Genomic DNA, 14923 nt, shown 5'->3' with positions numbered 1-14923 from the left:
TCACGTTCCACTGAATGCTGCCCGCTACACTAGCCCTTTGACTACATGTCTTGCCTTCTTAGAGGCTTACTTTGCCTCCCCAAAAAGAAATTGTTAAGTAGAGACAGCCCTCCACTACTGACCACCTCTCTGCTGGACTTGTCACTTTATAAAAGCACAGCTTCTCTGCAGATCCAAGATCATGGCTCAGGTACAGTGGCTCCCCTTCTATCCTTCTTGTGATTCCCACGTGGTCCAGCTTGCAAGTCTTAACTAAATAAGGAACACCCAGATGTGCTGCTATCTACCATTATAAACGTTTTGTTTTCATTCTCTTTAACAAATTTGTTTTATTCCCAAGGTCCTCTCACGGTCAGTTCAAAATGGCTTCTGGTATGATCGAATAAAAAGAATATCTTACAGAATCAAGCTCCGTACAAAATCAAAAAAGTCCATAATCTAGTTTTTATGTGGGTGTGGGAAACTGTACTCATGAGCACCTCGTGCTCATATGCACACAAGCTGGAACAACCCTCCTTGAAGAACAATTTGGCCTAAATGCCATCTTGTAAAATACACAAATCTTCTGCTCCAGCAATTCTAGCTCTACAGATTTATCCCGAAGCTACACCAAAATATGTTACCTCAGAAATGTCTATAATAGAAAAAGCCTAGAAACAACCTAAAGGTCCAACACCAAATGGTAGTCTTCAACAGAATACTATGCAGCCAGTAAAAATGATGAGGTAATGATCACTAGGGCTCCAGTGATGACTGTCTACAAGACACTCTAAGCACCCCACAGATATAAGGTCAGTTAATTCTACTAACAATGCAATGAAATAGGAGCTGTCTATCCCAGTGTACTGATAAGCAAACTGAAGCACAGAGGCCAGCACCACCTCTAACTGTCCACTTACTTGTATAGAAGGCTCTGACAGGCAGCTTTCTTAAGGACTGTAGGACGTGGCTCACAGCAGTGTTCTCACAGTGAAGAAGGCTATAATCAAGCAAAAATGAACCATTAAACATTTATTTTTTAAAAATTTCTTTTTTTAAAGACTTTATTTATTTATTTGACAGAGAGAGATCACAAGTAGACAGAGAGGCAGGCAGAGAGAGCAAGGGAAGCAGGATCCCTGCTGAGCAGAGAGCCCGATGCGGGACTCGATCCCAGGACCCTGAGATCATGATCTGAGCCAAAGGCAGCGGCTTAACCCACTGAACCACCCAGGCGCCCTATTTTAAAAAATAAATTTTTTTTTAATTTTTTTAAGAAGGCTCCTTGCCCAGCATAGAGCCCAACATGGGGCTTAAACTCACAACCCTGAGGATCAAGACCTGAGCTGAGATCAAGAGTCAGCTGCTTAACTGACCAAGCCACATAGGAGCCCCTATTTAAAAAAAAAAAATTTTTAAGATTTTATTTATTTATTTGAGAGAGAATGAGAGAGTACAGGGATGACTGGGTAGCTTGGTGGATTAAGCGTCTACCTTTCCTTAGGTCATGATCCCAGGGTCCTGGGATCAAGTCCCACGTCAGGCTCCCAGGGAGCCCATTTCTCCCTCTACCTGCTGCTCCCTCTGCCTACTGCTCCCCTTGCTTGTGTTTTATCTCTGACAAATAAATATATTTTTTTAATTACTTTAAAAAATGTTGGAGCACCTGGGTGGCTCAGTCAGTTAAGTGACTGACTCATGTCATGATCCCAGGGTCCTGAAAATGAGCCCCACGTCAAGCTCGCCATTGAGCAGGGAGTCTATTTCTCCCTCTCCTTCTATCCCTTCCCCCCGCTCATGGTCACTGGCTCCCTGGTGCATGCGTGCTCTCTCTCTCTCTCAAATAAATAAATAAAATCTTTTAAAAAGTTTTTTTAAACGTAGATCAATTGGCAAAACTTGAATACAATGTATAGATTCAATCTTATATCAATCTTAACTTCTTAGTTTTGACCACTGTACAGTGGTTGTGTGAGAAGATGATTTTGTAGGAATAAAAGCTGAAAAGTTCATAGTGAAGGAGTACCAAATCTGTAATTTTCTCTCTAGCCTTTTACAAAAAATATAAATATATATATTTATAATATACATTATATATTTAATAATAAATAATATATTATTATATTATATATATATTTATATATAATAATATTTTATATATATATATACACATACACATACACATGTATACAGAGAGAAGAGGAAGGGAGAATAGTAAAGCAAATGCAGTTGACATTTGGGAAATCTGGGTGAACGGTTTTCAGGAATTCTATTCATTATTTTTATAACTTTTCTGTTAAGTTGAAACTACTTCAAAATAGTTAATTTTTTCTTAATTAACATAAGATCATAATAGACAGTAAACCCAGCACTCTTACAAAAAGCCTTATGTTTCCATACCACAAAAGAACAATTGTACTTGTAAACTTATAACTCTTATTCATTAAGGAATCTAATACTGGTAGCTGAAACTTTAAATTCTAAATGTCTGGCCTGGAAAAAAAATGACACAAATAACCATGTGAACTATTCTAATATACTTCAAGTCTAGAAGGCTCACTTAATTTAGAATTTTTGAATTCTTTTTGTGGCTACTTTGCTATTTTGTCAAGCTAGTTTGACAGAATGAAAAAAAATTACCAACAACTTTTCACAGCTTTCCACTCTAAGGAAACATTCTTTCTTTTTTTTTTTTTAAGATTTTATTTATTTATTTGACAGACAGAGATCACAAGTAGGCAGAGAGGCAGGCAGAGAGAGGAAGAAGCAGGCTCCCCGCTGAGCAGAGAGCCCAATGTGGGGCTCGATCCCAGGACCCTGGGATCATGACCAGGACCCTGGGATCATGACCCAAGCCGAAGGCAGAGGCTTCAACCCACTGAGCCACCCAGGTGCCCCACAAGTAAAATCTTTTTTTTTTTTTTTTAAAAAAGGAAAGCATTCATCAACTTTTAGTTAAAAATTGGATCTCCCCTAATCAAAGGAAATATTTCCCTTTCAATTCAGATAGCACTTCGGTTTCCCCCTAATTTGACCTGAAATCTGAAGGAAAGAAACTCCTTGCCAGTAGCGCTTCTTCTCTGCTGGAGCCCTTTATGATAGAAGCAGTAATTTAATAAACGTCTACAATGTCACTTTTGTGGAAAACAGAACTCTGTGTATGGTCTTCCTACAATAATGTTTACTTTCATGGATATTTAGTATTTACATCTTATATAGATAGTCTCCAAACATGATCAGAATTGACTTAAAAACAGCCTCACTGCATGGTGCTAATAGGGCTAACGTGATGAACCTGATGCTCCAATAGGTGAGTCAGGTTTGTATGGAGATAAAATATGGGACCATGATAATCACCACCACAAAGGCCAGAGAGACATACAGCTACTAACACAAAGAAGGGTGATGTTTCAGTATATGAATGTTCTTTCAGCACTGAACAATGCTCGTTTCTTAAGACTAAAAACTCCCACTACAAAAGCTAAAAGCCTCAAACCCTGCTTTCCAAAAAGCATTAGAACAAGAAGTATAAATCTGACTAAAGGTACATTGTTGTCTTCTATACACTGCTGTGTTATGTGTCTCAGAATGAATGCTGAATCCCCCAACTAAAAGAATGTTTGTAGACTGTTGAATAAGGCTTCTTTTTTCCCTCCCTTAGCTGGGGGAGGTAGGAATCAGAGACAATCGTCTATCCACTGGAACCAGACACACGGCACACAGGTGGTTTCTCTTGTATGTAGGTCTTCCCCCTTGGAAGCCCTACTCCAGAACACAGAGCTCGGCTCTCTTGTATACCGCCTTAGCCACAGCTCCTGGAAAAAATGCCCAGCAAATGCGCCATTACACCAATTTGTCTTTTATTACTGGAGTGTTTCTATCCTCATATAAACCCTATACTGTCTCTAATCTTACATAAACACTGTCCACCATGCATCCTTGCCTAGCTTCCACCCCACTTTTCTTCTCTCCTTTGTAACAAGCTCTTAAAAAGAGCTAGGTTCACTCTCAACCATAAAAATCCTAGAAGAGAACACAGACAATAATTTCTCTGACATCAGCTGTAGCAACTTTGTTCTAGATAGGCCAAATGCAAAAATAAACTACTGGGATTATGTCAAAATAAAAAGCTTCTGTACACGGGTGCCTGAGTGGCTCAGTGGGCTGAGCCTCTGCCTTTGGCTCAGGTCGTGATCTCAGGGTCCTGGAATTGAGCCCCACATTGGGCTCTCTGCTCAACAGGGAGTCTGCCTCTCCCTCTGTCTGCCTCTCTGTCTACTTATGATCTCTCTATCAAATAAATAAATAAAATCTAAAAAAAAAAGCTTCTGCACAGTGAAGGAAACAATCAACAAAACTAAAAGGTGGGGGTAGGAGGATGGGGTGGCTGGGTGATGGACACTGGGAGGATATGTGCTATGGTGAGTGCTGTGAATTGTGTTAAGACTGATGAATCACAGACATGTACCCCTGAAACAAATAATACATTATATGTTAATTTAAAAAAAAAAACTAAAAGGCAACCTATGGAATGAGCTGGGAGAAGATATTTGCAAATGATATACCCAATAAAGGGTTAGTATCTAAAATATATAAAGAACTTATAAAACTCAACACCCAAATAATAAATAATCCAAATAAAAAATTGGCAGAAGACATGAGAAGACGTTTCTCTAAAGAAGACATTCAGATAGCCAACAGTCATATGAAAAGGTGCTCATCATCTGTCATCAGGAAGTACAAATCAAAACTACAATACAAAAAATATACAAATACAAAAGAAATACAATACAAAAAAATACAAATCACCTCACACCTGTCAGAATGGCTAAAATCAACATAAGAAACAACAGGTTTCTTCTGACAAGGTTGTTAAGAAAAAGGAACCCTCTTGCACTGTTGGTGAGAATGCAAACTGGTGCAGCTACTGGGGAAAACAGTATGAAGGTTCCTCAAAAAGTTAAAAACTTATGACCCAGTAATCACACTACTGGATATTTACTCAAAAAATACAGAAACACTGGGGCACCTGGGTGGCTCAGTGGGTTAAGCCTCTGCCTTCAGCTCAGGTCATGATCTCAGGGTCTTGGGATCAAAGCCCGTGTCAGGCTTCCTTCCCTCCTTCTCTGCCTGCCTCTCTGCCTAATTGTGATCTGTCAAATAAATAAAATCTTAAAAAAAATACAAAAACACTAATTCAAAGTAATACTTGTACCCCTCTTTATTTTTTTTTTAAGATTTTATCTATTTATTTGACAGAGAGAGATCACAGTAGACAGAGAGGCAGGCAGAGAGAGAAAGAGAGGGAAGCAGGCTTCCTGCAGAGCAGAGAGCCCGATGCGGGACTCGATCCCAGGACCCTGAGATCATGACCTGAGCCGAAGGCAGCGGCTTAACCCACTGAGCCACCCAGGTGCCCTGTACCCCTCTTTATAACAGGATTATTTACAATAGCCAAGATATGGAAGCAGCTCAAGTATCCACCTGATGAATGGCTAAAGAAGATGTGGTGTGTGTATAAATATACGTATATATACACACACACACACGTATGTATATACATATATCTATACATATAATATATACATATATCTATATGTATCTATACATATAATATATACATATATCTATATGTATCTATATGTATAGATATATGTACACACACACACACATATACATATATATGTATATACACACACACACCACACACAATACATATACACAGGCAATGGAAAATTATTCAGCCCTAAAAAAGAATGAATCTTGCCATTTGCAATGACATGGACAGAGCAAGAGAGTATATGCTAAGCGAGATAGGTCAGAGAAGGACAAATAACAAATGATTTAACTCATACATGGAATTTAAGAATCAAAAAAATGAACAGAGGGCAAAAAAGAAAAAACGGGAGAGACAAAACAAGAAACGGACTCTTTATAACTACAGAGAACAAACTGATAGGTACCAGAGGGGAGGGGAGTAGAGGGATGAGTTAAATAGGTGATGGGGATTAATGAGCACACTTGAGATGAGCATTGTGTGTCGTATGGAATTGCTGAATCACTATATTGTTGAAACTAATATAACACTGTAACACTGAAACTAATGTAATACTGTATGTTAACTAACTGGAATTAAAATAAAAGCTTAAAAAGGGCACCTGGGTGGCTCAGTCAGCTAAGCATCTGCCTTTGGCTCAGGTCATGTGGGATGGAGTCCCACATCTGCTCCCTGCTCAGTGGGAATTTGCTTCTCTGCCCTTCCCCTGGCTCACACACATTCTCTCTCTCACTCTCACTTAATAAGTAACATCTTGAAGTAAAATAAAATAAAAAATAAAAACGTAACCAAAAAAAGACCTAGGTTCACTTCCCACCCTCTCTTAATCCTGCTCAACCAGGCTTTTCTTCCTATCCTGTCACCTCTTGTCAAGGTCACCAACAACCTCTGTGTTGCCAACACACAATGTATGTTTCTTGGGTCTCATATTATTTGACCTCTCACAGCAGCATCTGCCACAACTAATCCCTTTCTCTTTTTTTTTAATTGAGGTATGACTGTCATATAACATTGTTAGTCTCAGGTGTATAACATGAGTCAGTATTTGTATACATTGCGAGGCGCCTGGGTGGCTCCGTAGTTAGGGGTCTGCCTTTGCCTCGGGTCATGGTCCCAGCATCCTGTGCCAGTCCCAAATTAGGCTCCCTGCTCAGCGGAGAGCCTGTTCCTCCCTCTCTAGCTCTGCTGTTTGTGTTCCCTCTCTTGCTATCTCTCTCTCGTAAATAATAAAATCTTTTAAAAATTTTGCATATATTGGTGCGCCTGGGTGGATCAGTGGGTTAAGCCTCTGCCTTCGGCTCAAGTCATGATCCCAGGGGCCTGGGATCAAGTCCCGCATCGGGCTCTCTGCTCAGCAGGGAGCCTGCTTCTCCTCATCTCTCTCTGTCTGTCTCTCTGCCTACTTGTGATCTCTCTCTCTGTCAAATAAATAAATAAAATCTTAAAAAAAAAATTTTGCATATATTGCAAAATGATCACCACAGTAAGTCTAGTTAACATATGTTGCCATACAGCTACAAAACTTTATTATGATTAACTACACATCCCCATGACTTATTTATTTTACAACTAGAAGTTTGTATCTCTTGACCTCTTCACCCTTTCTCCTTCCTGAAACACAACTCTCACATGACTCTAGGACGCTGATTTTCCTCCTACCTTTCTGGCCTCTCCCTGCCTTCAAACTGTTGCCATGCCCACGTTCAGATCTCATCTCCATCTACACTCTTCCTAGAGTTGCTCATCCAGTCCCCTGTCTTTACTTTTTTTTTATTTTAATTCCAATATAATTAACATACAGTATTATATTAGTTTCAGGCGTATAATACAGTGATTTCAGCAATTCCATACATCACTCAATACGCATCACAACAAATGCATGGCTTAATCCCCATCACCTATTTCACTTAGGCCCTCAAGCACCTGTCTTTAAATAGCCAGACACTGGGGACGCCTGGGTGGCTCAGTTGGTTAGGCAGCTGCCTTCGGCTCAGGTCATGATCCCAGTGTCCTGGGATCAAGTCCCACATCGGGCTCCTTGCTTGGCAGGGAGCCTGCTTCTCCCTCTGCCTCTGCCTGCCTCTGCCTGCCTCTCTGTCTGCCTATGCTCGCTCGCTCTCTCTCCCTCTATCCCTGACAAATAAATAAATAAAATCTTTAAAAAAAAAAATTAAAAATAAATAAATAAATAAATAAATAAATAGCCAGACACTGGGCGCCTGGGTGGCTCAGTGGGTTACACCACTGCCTTCGGCTCAGGTCATGATCTCAGGGTCCCGGGATCGAGTCCCTAATCGGGCTCTCTGCTTGGCAGGGAGTCCCTTCCTCTCTCTCTGCCTGCCTCTCTGCTTACTTGTGATCTCTCTCTGTCAAATAAATACATAAAATCTTAAAAAAAAAAAAAAAATGTTTTAAACAGCCAGACACTGATGATTCCCTCACTGCTCCTTCAGAGATGTCCAGACTCATTATTTTTCAACTGGCTACTCAACATCCCCACTCATCATCATCTACAAATTGAGTTTGTCCAAAACACAACTCCTTTTTTTTTTAAAAGATTTTATTTATTTATTTGACAGAGAGAAATTACAAGTATACTGAGAGGCAGGCAGAGAGAGAGAGAGAAGGAAGTAGGCTCCCTGCTGAGCAGAGAGCCCGACGCGAGACTCGATCCCAGGACCCTGAGATCATGACCGAGCCGAAGGCAGCGGCTTAACCCACTGAGCCACCCAGGCACCCCCAAAACACAACTCTTAACCCTCCCTAACTCCCCTTCAACCTGCTCCCCCCCATCCCCAGAGGTGTCCAACTGTGGTGTGACTAGTCTGTGTTTATCAAATCCATGTCGTCTTCTCCCTGGACACCAAAAACATGGAGTTTGCCAGCTTCCTCTGCAGTAGGGTGTGACCACAAAACTGTGTTCTAACCAATGTGAAGACCATTCAGGTTTTCCAGGAATCCACCTCCAGGCTTTCCCCTTCAGCTGGCTCACTGCAGAAAAAAGTGAGGAACTTGGGGAGCCATGTGCTAAAGACAGCAGGAGCATCTTTGAATTACTGCTGTCCCACTGATCAGAAGGACCCACTGGGACTTTATTAAGATCAAGACATAAATTTACTGTGTTAAGTTAGAGATCCTGGGATTTACCTGCTGCTATAGCAACATTTCTATTAATACACAATCTCAGCAAAAGGTATCACCCCTCACACAGCTACACAAATCAAAACCCTAAGACTCATTCTTATAGAGGTCCTTTCTTTCTCACTATGCATATTCAGTACACTGGCAAGACAGGAAAACTTCCTTTAAAATATATTTATCTGGGGCGCTTGGGTGGCTCAGTTGTTAAGCATATGCCTTGGCTCAGGTCATGATCCCAGGGTTCTGGGATCAAGCCCTGCATCAGGCTTCTTGCTCAGTGGGGAGTCTACTTCTCCCTCTCCCTCTGCCTACTCGTGCTCTATCTCTGTCGAGTAAATGATTTTTTTAAAAAATCAAAAAATACGGGGCGCCCAGGTGGCTCAGTTGGTTAAGCAGCTGCCTTCAGCTCGGGTCATGATTCCAAGGTCCTGGGATCGAGCCCCGCATCAGGCTCCCTGCTCAGCAGAGAGCCTGCTTCTCTCTCTCCCCACCTCCGACGCTCTGCTTACTTGTGCTCTCTAACTCTGTCAAATAAATAAAATATTAAAAAAAAAAAATCAAAAAATAAATTAAATAAATAAAATATATCTTTATCTGCCAAGGAGCACTTGGCTGGCTCAGCTGGAAGAACATGCAACTTGTTCCCAGTCTTAAGTTCAAGACCCACGTTGAGTGTAGAGACTACTTAAAAAATAAACTTAAAATGTGTGTTTGTGTGTGTATCTTTACCTGAAGATTTTTCACTGCCACCACTACTCACACTCCAGCCCAAGACACCTGATTCTCTTACCAGATGACTATGAAGGCCTGTTCTCCAGTCTCCCATTTTCATTCTTGGCCCTCTACATACTATTCATCCCAAAACAGCCAGAACGATTTTTTCAAAACAGAAAATAAAACCAGACCCCATATACTAATTCCTTGCTGGATTCTCCGATATCCTGCTGTTTTCCATCTTCTCCTTACTCATTCCTGTTGCTGCTCCTAGTACCCACCACACCTTGGCCTCTTCCCACAACCTGCATTTGCTGTTTGTTCTACTGGGCACACCCTTCTATGTGACTCACTCCCTCATTAGTCATTTCTCTGTGAAAAGGTGTTCTACTGAGTTGGCTTTCCTGACCATATGCCCAAGAGTTGTCCCCATGAAGTATTAACCCTTTAATTGCTTTCCTTTATTTTTTTTCCTTTTTTTTTAAAGATTTTATTTATTTATTTGACAGAGAGAGAGAGATCACAGAGAGGCAGGCAGAGAGAGAGAGAGAGAGAGGGAAGCAGGCTCCCCACTGAGCAGAAAGCCCAATGTGGAGTTTGATCCCAGGACCCTGAGATCATGACCTGAGCCAAAGGCAGAGGCTTAATCCACTGAGCCACCCAGGTGCCCCTATTTTTTTTTCATAGCTACCTAGAATAAGAGATTACATATATACGTGTGAGTATGTATGTGTGTCTGTGTGTGTGTGTATAGATAGATAGATAAATCTCCACCTATTTGTTTACTGTCCATAAACCTTTTTTTTTTATTTTTTTAAAGATTTTTTATTTATTTATTTGACAGACAGAAATCACAAGCAGGCAGAGAGGCAGGCAGAGAGAGAGGAGGGGAGCAGGCCCCCCGCTGAGCAGAGAGCCCGATGTGGGGCTCAATCCCAGGACCCTAGGATCATGACCTGAGCTGAAGGCAGAAGCTTAACCCACTGAACCACCCAGGCACCCCCATAAACCTTTTTTTAAAAGATTTTATTTTTTTGACAGGGAGAGAGAGAGAGAGAGAGAGCACAAGTGGAAGGGGGAGCAGTAGGCAGAAGGAAAGGGAGAAGCAGGCTCCCCGTTGAGCAAGGAGCCTGATGCAGGACTTGATCCCAGAACTCTGGGATCATCACCTGAGCCAAAGGCAGACACTTAACTGTCTGAGCCACCTAGGCGCCCCAACTGTCCATATTCCTTGATGAACATAGGGGTCTGCCTTCTTACTGAACTCCAATCTCAGTGGTGAGAGTAAGTCCAGAGGGATGAATGGATAAGTTTAATCAGATGTCTCTTCTGAAGCTGGTTACTCATGTGGGTATCCTGCAAACAGGTGATTAAAACCCATGACTGAGCATACAAGTCTAATTGTATGGCTCACTGCCACTCACTAGCAGTGTGACTTTAAAAACGTAATTAATTCTAAGCCTCAATTTCTCCACCTGTTAAAACAGGACCTACCTCAATAAGATTACCTGAGACAATCATGAAAAACAGGCACCTAGTTACATATTACTATTATTCAAAGTAACAGAGTTTAGGGGCTCCTGGGTGGTTCAGTTGGTTAAGCACCTGCCTTCAGCTCAGGTCATGGTCCTGGGGTCCTGGGATGGAACCCTGGGTTGGCCTCCCTTTCAGCAGGGAACCAGCTTCTCCCTCTCCTCCCCATTCGTGCGAACACGCTCGCTCTCGCTTCCTCTCTCAAATGGATGGGTAAAACCTTTAAAAATAAACAAACAAATAAATAAGCAAGTAAATAAAATAGCAGTTTATATTCATTACCAATTGTCTATGACCAGGGGCTCAGTCAGTGGAACATGTGACTTATGACCTCAGAGTTGCAAATTCATGCCCCACGTTGGGAGTAAAGATTACTTAAAAAAAAAAAAATTTTGCCTATGACCAATGTCCATGCTGATTGGTTTGTGCCCATACAGTCACGGTTATAAAATCCTTTAACATCATCTATGGTGGTGATGCTTGAACTGTAGTCTTCTCTTTTTTTTTTTTTTAAGATTTTATTTATTTATTTGACAGAGAGAGAGAGATCACAAGTAGACAGAGAGGCAGGCAGAGAGAGAAAGGGGGAAGCAGGCTCCCTGCTGAGCAGAAAGCCCGATGCGGGGCTCAATCCCAGGACCCTGAGACCATGACCTGAGGTGAAGGCAGAGGCTTAACCCACTGAGCCACCCAGGCACCCCGAACTGTAGTCCTTCTATCACCTCTTTCTGAAGTTATGAAAATTCTCCTAAAAACGAACTGGCAGACCTTCTGAAGGCCTTATTCCACATTCTATCTTGTATTAGTGTTGAGTGTCTTCTCTCCCTTCTACTAAACTGCAAAGTTCCTTAAACACAAAGCTTATTCCAAATACCATATCTTATAATTCGTTTCTTCCCTCCCTTCCCCCATGGTTCCTGGCACTATGGTTTGCAGTGGTAGGAATATTATAAATATTTCTAAATCAAAGTCTTGCATAAGCAACCACTACCTAGTTACTAAGTCCATACTTAACCTGAACCTGAGAATCATCTGAAGCACTTGCAGCCCCAAGCTACTACACCTACTGAATCTGAATTTGGCAGCAAGGTGGGGATATATCTGGGAATCTCAATTTCTAATAAACATCCACCCTATTATTTTATCAAACAAGTTTGGAAAACACGGCCATTAATTATCACCCAAGATGTTGCTTTCTCTTTGTTCTATCACCTGCCACACATCACCCAGTTACCAAAAACTCCCCTGCAATACGAGGCTTTCATCTATATGTCTCACAGACATACTTTACTTAAAACCTAAGAAAATACTAAGTCTTTTTGGTTTTTATGTGTATTAATATATAATACCTTTGAAAATTAAAAATTTGTATTGTGTCCAAATCCTCATCCCTTCCAACCCCCGCACCTAAATCCAGTCTCATTTAATCTCCATTGATACTAAAGTATGACTCCCCGCCTCCAACCCTTTTTTTTTTTAATGATGGTGAGTAATGCTCCCCATCAGCATTTTTTTTAAAATATCTGAAGAGTGTCATTTTTAGCTTTCTAACTCATAACATAGTTTAGCTGAATTCATGGCTGGTATCAACAGCAAATCAGCACAGCTGGTATCAATATCAAATCAGAGACCCTCAGTCCAAATTCCAACAGTTACCCCCACACTGCAGAGCCTTCTCCTAAGAGAACTACACCATTTCTGAATAGTCAGTGATAGTAGAGTAAAAGTTTCATGGTAAAGCCAATGACAGTTTCTGTTCCCTCAGTCCAAATCCAGTGTCCTTTTACTTGCCAAATCACAATGACAGGTCACCACCTCTGGTCACAGAGCAAGTTTTGGTTAACGCTGACAAAATTAACCCTGCTAGAAAAACAAAAATCACTGTGCATCTCTCATACCCTCACTCTCTGAAATGACACCAAGCAGACAACTCTGAGTCATAGCTACCAACATTTTAATCCATTTTCCGGGAGTCCAAATGCTCCCAAGCTATTTCTGAATAATAACTGCCCTCATGGTGGATAGTCTGGGGGAAAGGTCCGTGCATGAGGCTGGTCAGGGGCCTGGCTCTGCTACTAACTGGCTGGGTAAAACTGAACAGGTCTCTCCCACACTCAAGGCCTCAATTTTGCCAATTCGAAAAACAGCTGGATTCAGATGATACCTCAGATCTCTTCTAATTCTAAGAACCTAAGAGGTGGGAGTTAGTCCCCAGACTAACCAAGACCCTAATTCCTTACAGACTATTTGGGATCACCCAATCAACCTCTTTGCTTCAAAGACCAAGAATTCGAGATGAAAGTCCCTGGCTTCCAATCCAAAGCTCTTCCCACATCGTACTGCCCTTCCAGGAACACAAACCCCGAAAAACACGTCCAGCTTAGCCTCGACTCTAGTGGACGGCACGCAGCCTATTCCATCTGTTTTGTTTGTTTGTTTGTGTTGTCCCCTCTGCACTTCCACTTAGCTGGAAAGGGCAAAGCGAGAGCGCTCAGGCCAGACCCTAAATAAATCCGGACCTCCCTAAGCACCGGCAGTCCCACCTGCTCCCGAGCTGAAGGTGGATGGCTCAGTCTTTACCCGACCCTTTCTTAGGGAGCCCGCAAAAAAGAAACGGTTTCTCCCTCCCGACACTCCGGCTCGGACCAGGCCGCCTCCCACCCGAGACAGCCTCTCCAGGCAACTGTACCTGCTCTGCCACGGTGCGACCACGCGTAGCAACCTCAGGAACCTCGACCTCACGGACGCCGCCATCTTGTGTCCTCCTTCTTGGTGGACCACGCCCCCTATCCACACTTGTGGCGCATGCGTGTGACGTTACGCACATAGAGCTCACGGGACCAATGAAGAACGCGGTGGGCTGTGGGTGAAGACGGCTAAACTCCACCCTATGGCTGCTCCTCAGCGCCCGCCCGGTTCTTTGGGCACCTCCAGAACCAGGTTGGGTAGGTTCCTGTTGTGCTATATTGAGGCCTGGGTGCAAAGTCCGCAGTCTTTCTTCCTACTGGCGTGCGATTCCTCGTGCACCTGGAGGATGAGTCACCCAAGCGAGATCTGAGAATGTATCAGTTTAGCCAATTCCCTTAATTACAAGTGGAGAAGCTAAGAGCACCCACCACTCCTTTTATTCCGGGCTTCCTAATTACTAGGCCCTGTTCTGAGCACTTTGCGTGCACGGTGTCTCGTTCTTACTTTCCCAAACTGAAGAAATACAGCTCCACTTTTTCCTCCCCCAGCCTGCTAATCACAGTTGTCTTCACCGGACATTTGACACAAGAGTATATATTGCCTGACGTCTGCAATTATTTCTTTGCGGTTATTTAAGCACAGACCAACTAGCGCCCGACCAGCCCTTCCAGGGAGACTAACAGGCATCAGGTTTCCTGTTGGAGGGAAGACACCTCCTTCCATAGGCCTTTAGAATATGAGACGGGAAAAAGAAGTATAGAATTGGTTTTACTATTCAACTGAGACAACTCAAAAGGAGACGCTTAACGACTGAGCCACCCAGGCGCCCCTAAAATTAAAACTTTAGTGAACCAAAGGACACTGTCAAGAGAATTCAAAGACAACCCACAGAAAGAAACTATTCGTAAATACTGTATCTGATAAATATCTAATATCCAGGATACATAAAGAACTTCTAAAACTCAGGGTGCCTGGGTGCCTCAGTGGGTTAAGCCTCTGTGGTCATGATCTCAGGGTCCGGAGATTGAGCCCCATATGGGGGGCTCTCTGCTCAGCGGGGAGCCAGCCCCCCCCCCACCTGCCTCTCTGCCTTCGTGTGATCTCTTTTAAAATATTTTTTTAGGGGCGCCTGGGTGGCTCAGTGGGATAAAGCCTCTGCTTTCGGCTGAGGTCATGATCTCAGGGTCATGATCTCAGGGTCATGATCTCCGGGTCATGGGATCGAGCCCCGCTTCGGGCTCTCTGCTCAGCGGGGAGCCTGCTTCCTCCTCTCTCTCTGTCTGCCTCTCTGCCTACTTGTGATCTCTGTCT

At 42.6% G+C, this 14923-nt stretch overlaps 1 protein-coding gene across 8 annotated transcripts in view; it reads right to left on the bottom strand.

Moving 5' to 3' along the window:
* Window positions 1-13779, bottom strand: part of PISD (phosphatidylserine decarboxylase) — a 44173-nt gene extending 30394 nt beyond the window's left edge. For 2 of the 8 annotated variants that reach the window (XM_082697927.1, XM_082697922.1), the window contains exons 1-2: window positions 13614-13687; window positions 900-979 (exon numbers count right to left, since the gene is read on the bottom strand). Coding sequence is in view for 2 of the 8 variants with exons in the window: in XM_082697918.1 (XP_082554044.1) it covers window positions 900-979; window positions 13614-13678 (145 nt within the window). In the remaining 6 variants the exon portion in view is untranslated. Of the gene's footprint in view, window positions 1-899; window positions 980-11000; window positions 11145-13613 lie in introns of all 8 variants that reach the window. The other 6 variants (XM_082697925.1, XM_082697918.1, XM_082697923.1 and 3 more) reach the window with 6 other exon arrangements.
* Between the last annotated feature and the right edge of the window lie 1144 nt (window positions 13780-14923).

This window comes from Mustela nivalis (genome assembly GCF_964662115.1).
Source record: "Mustela nivalis genome assembly, chromosome: 14".
In the NCBI taxonomy this organism is placed as follows: domain Eukaryota; kingdom Metazoa; phylum Chordata; class Mammalia; order Carnivora; family Mustelidae; genus Mustela; species Mustela nivalis.
This window is presented reverse-complemented; position numbering and strand designations above follow the sequence as displayed.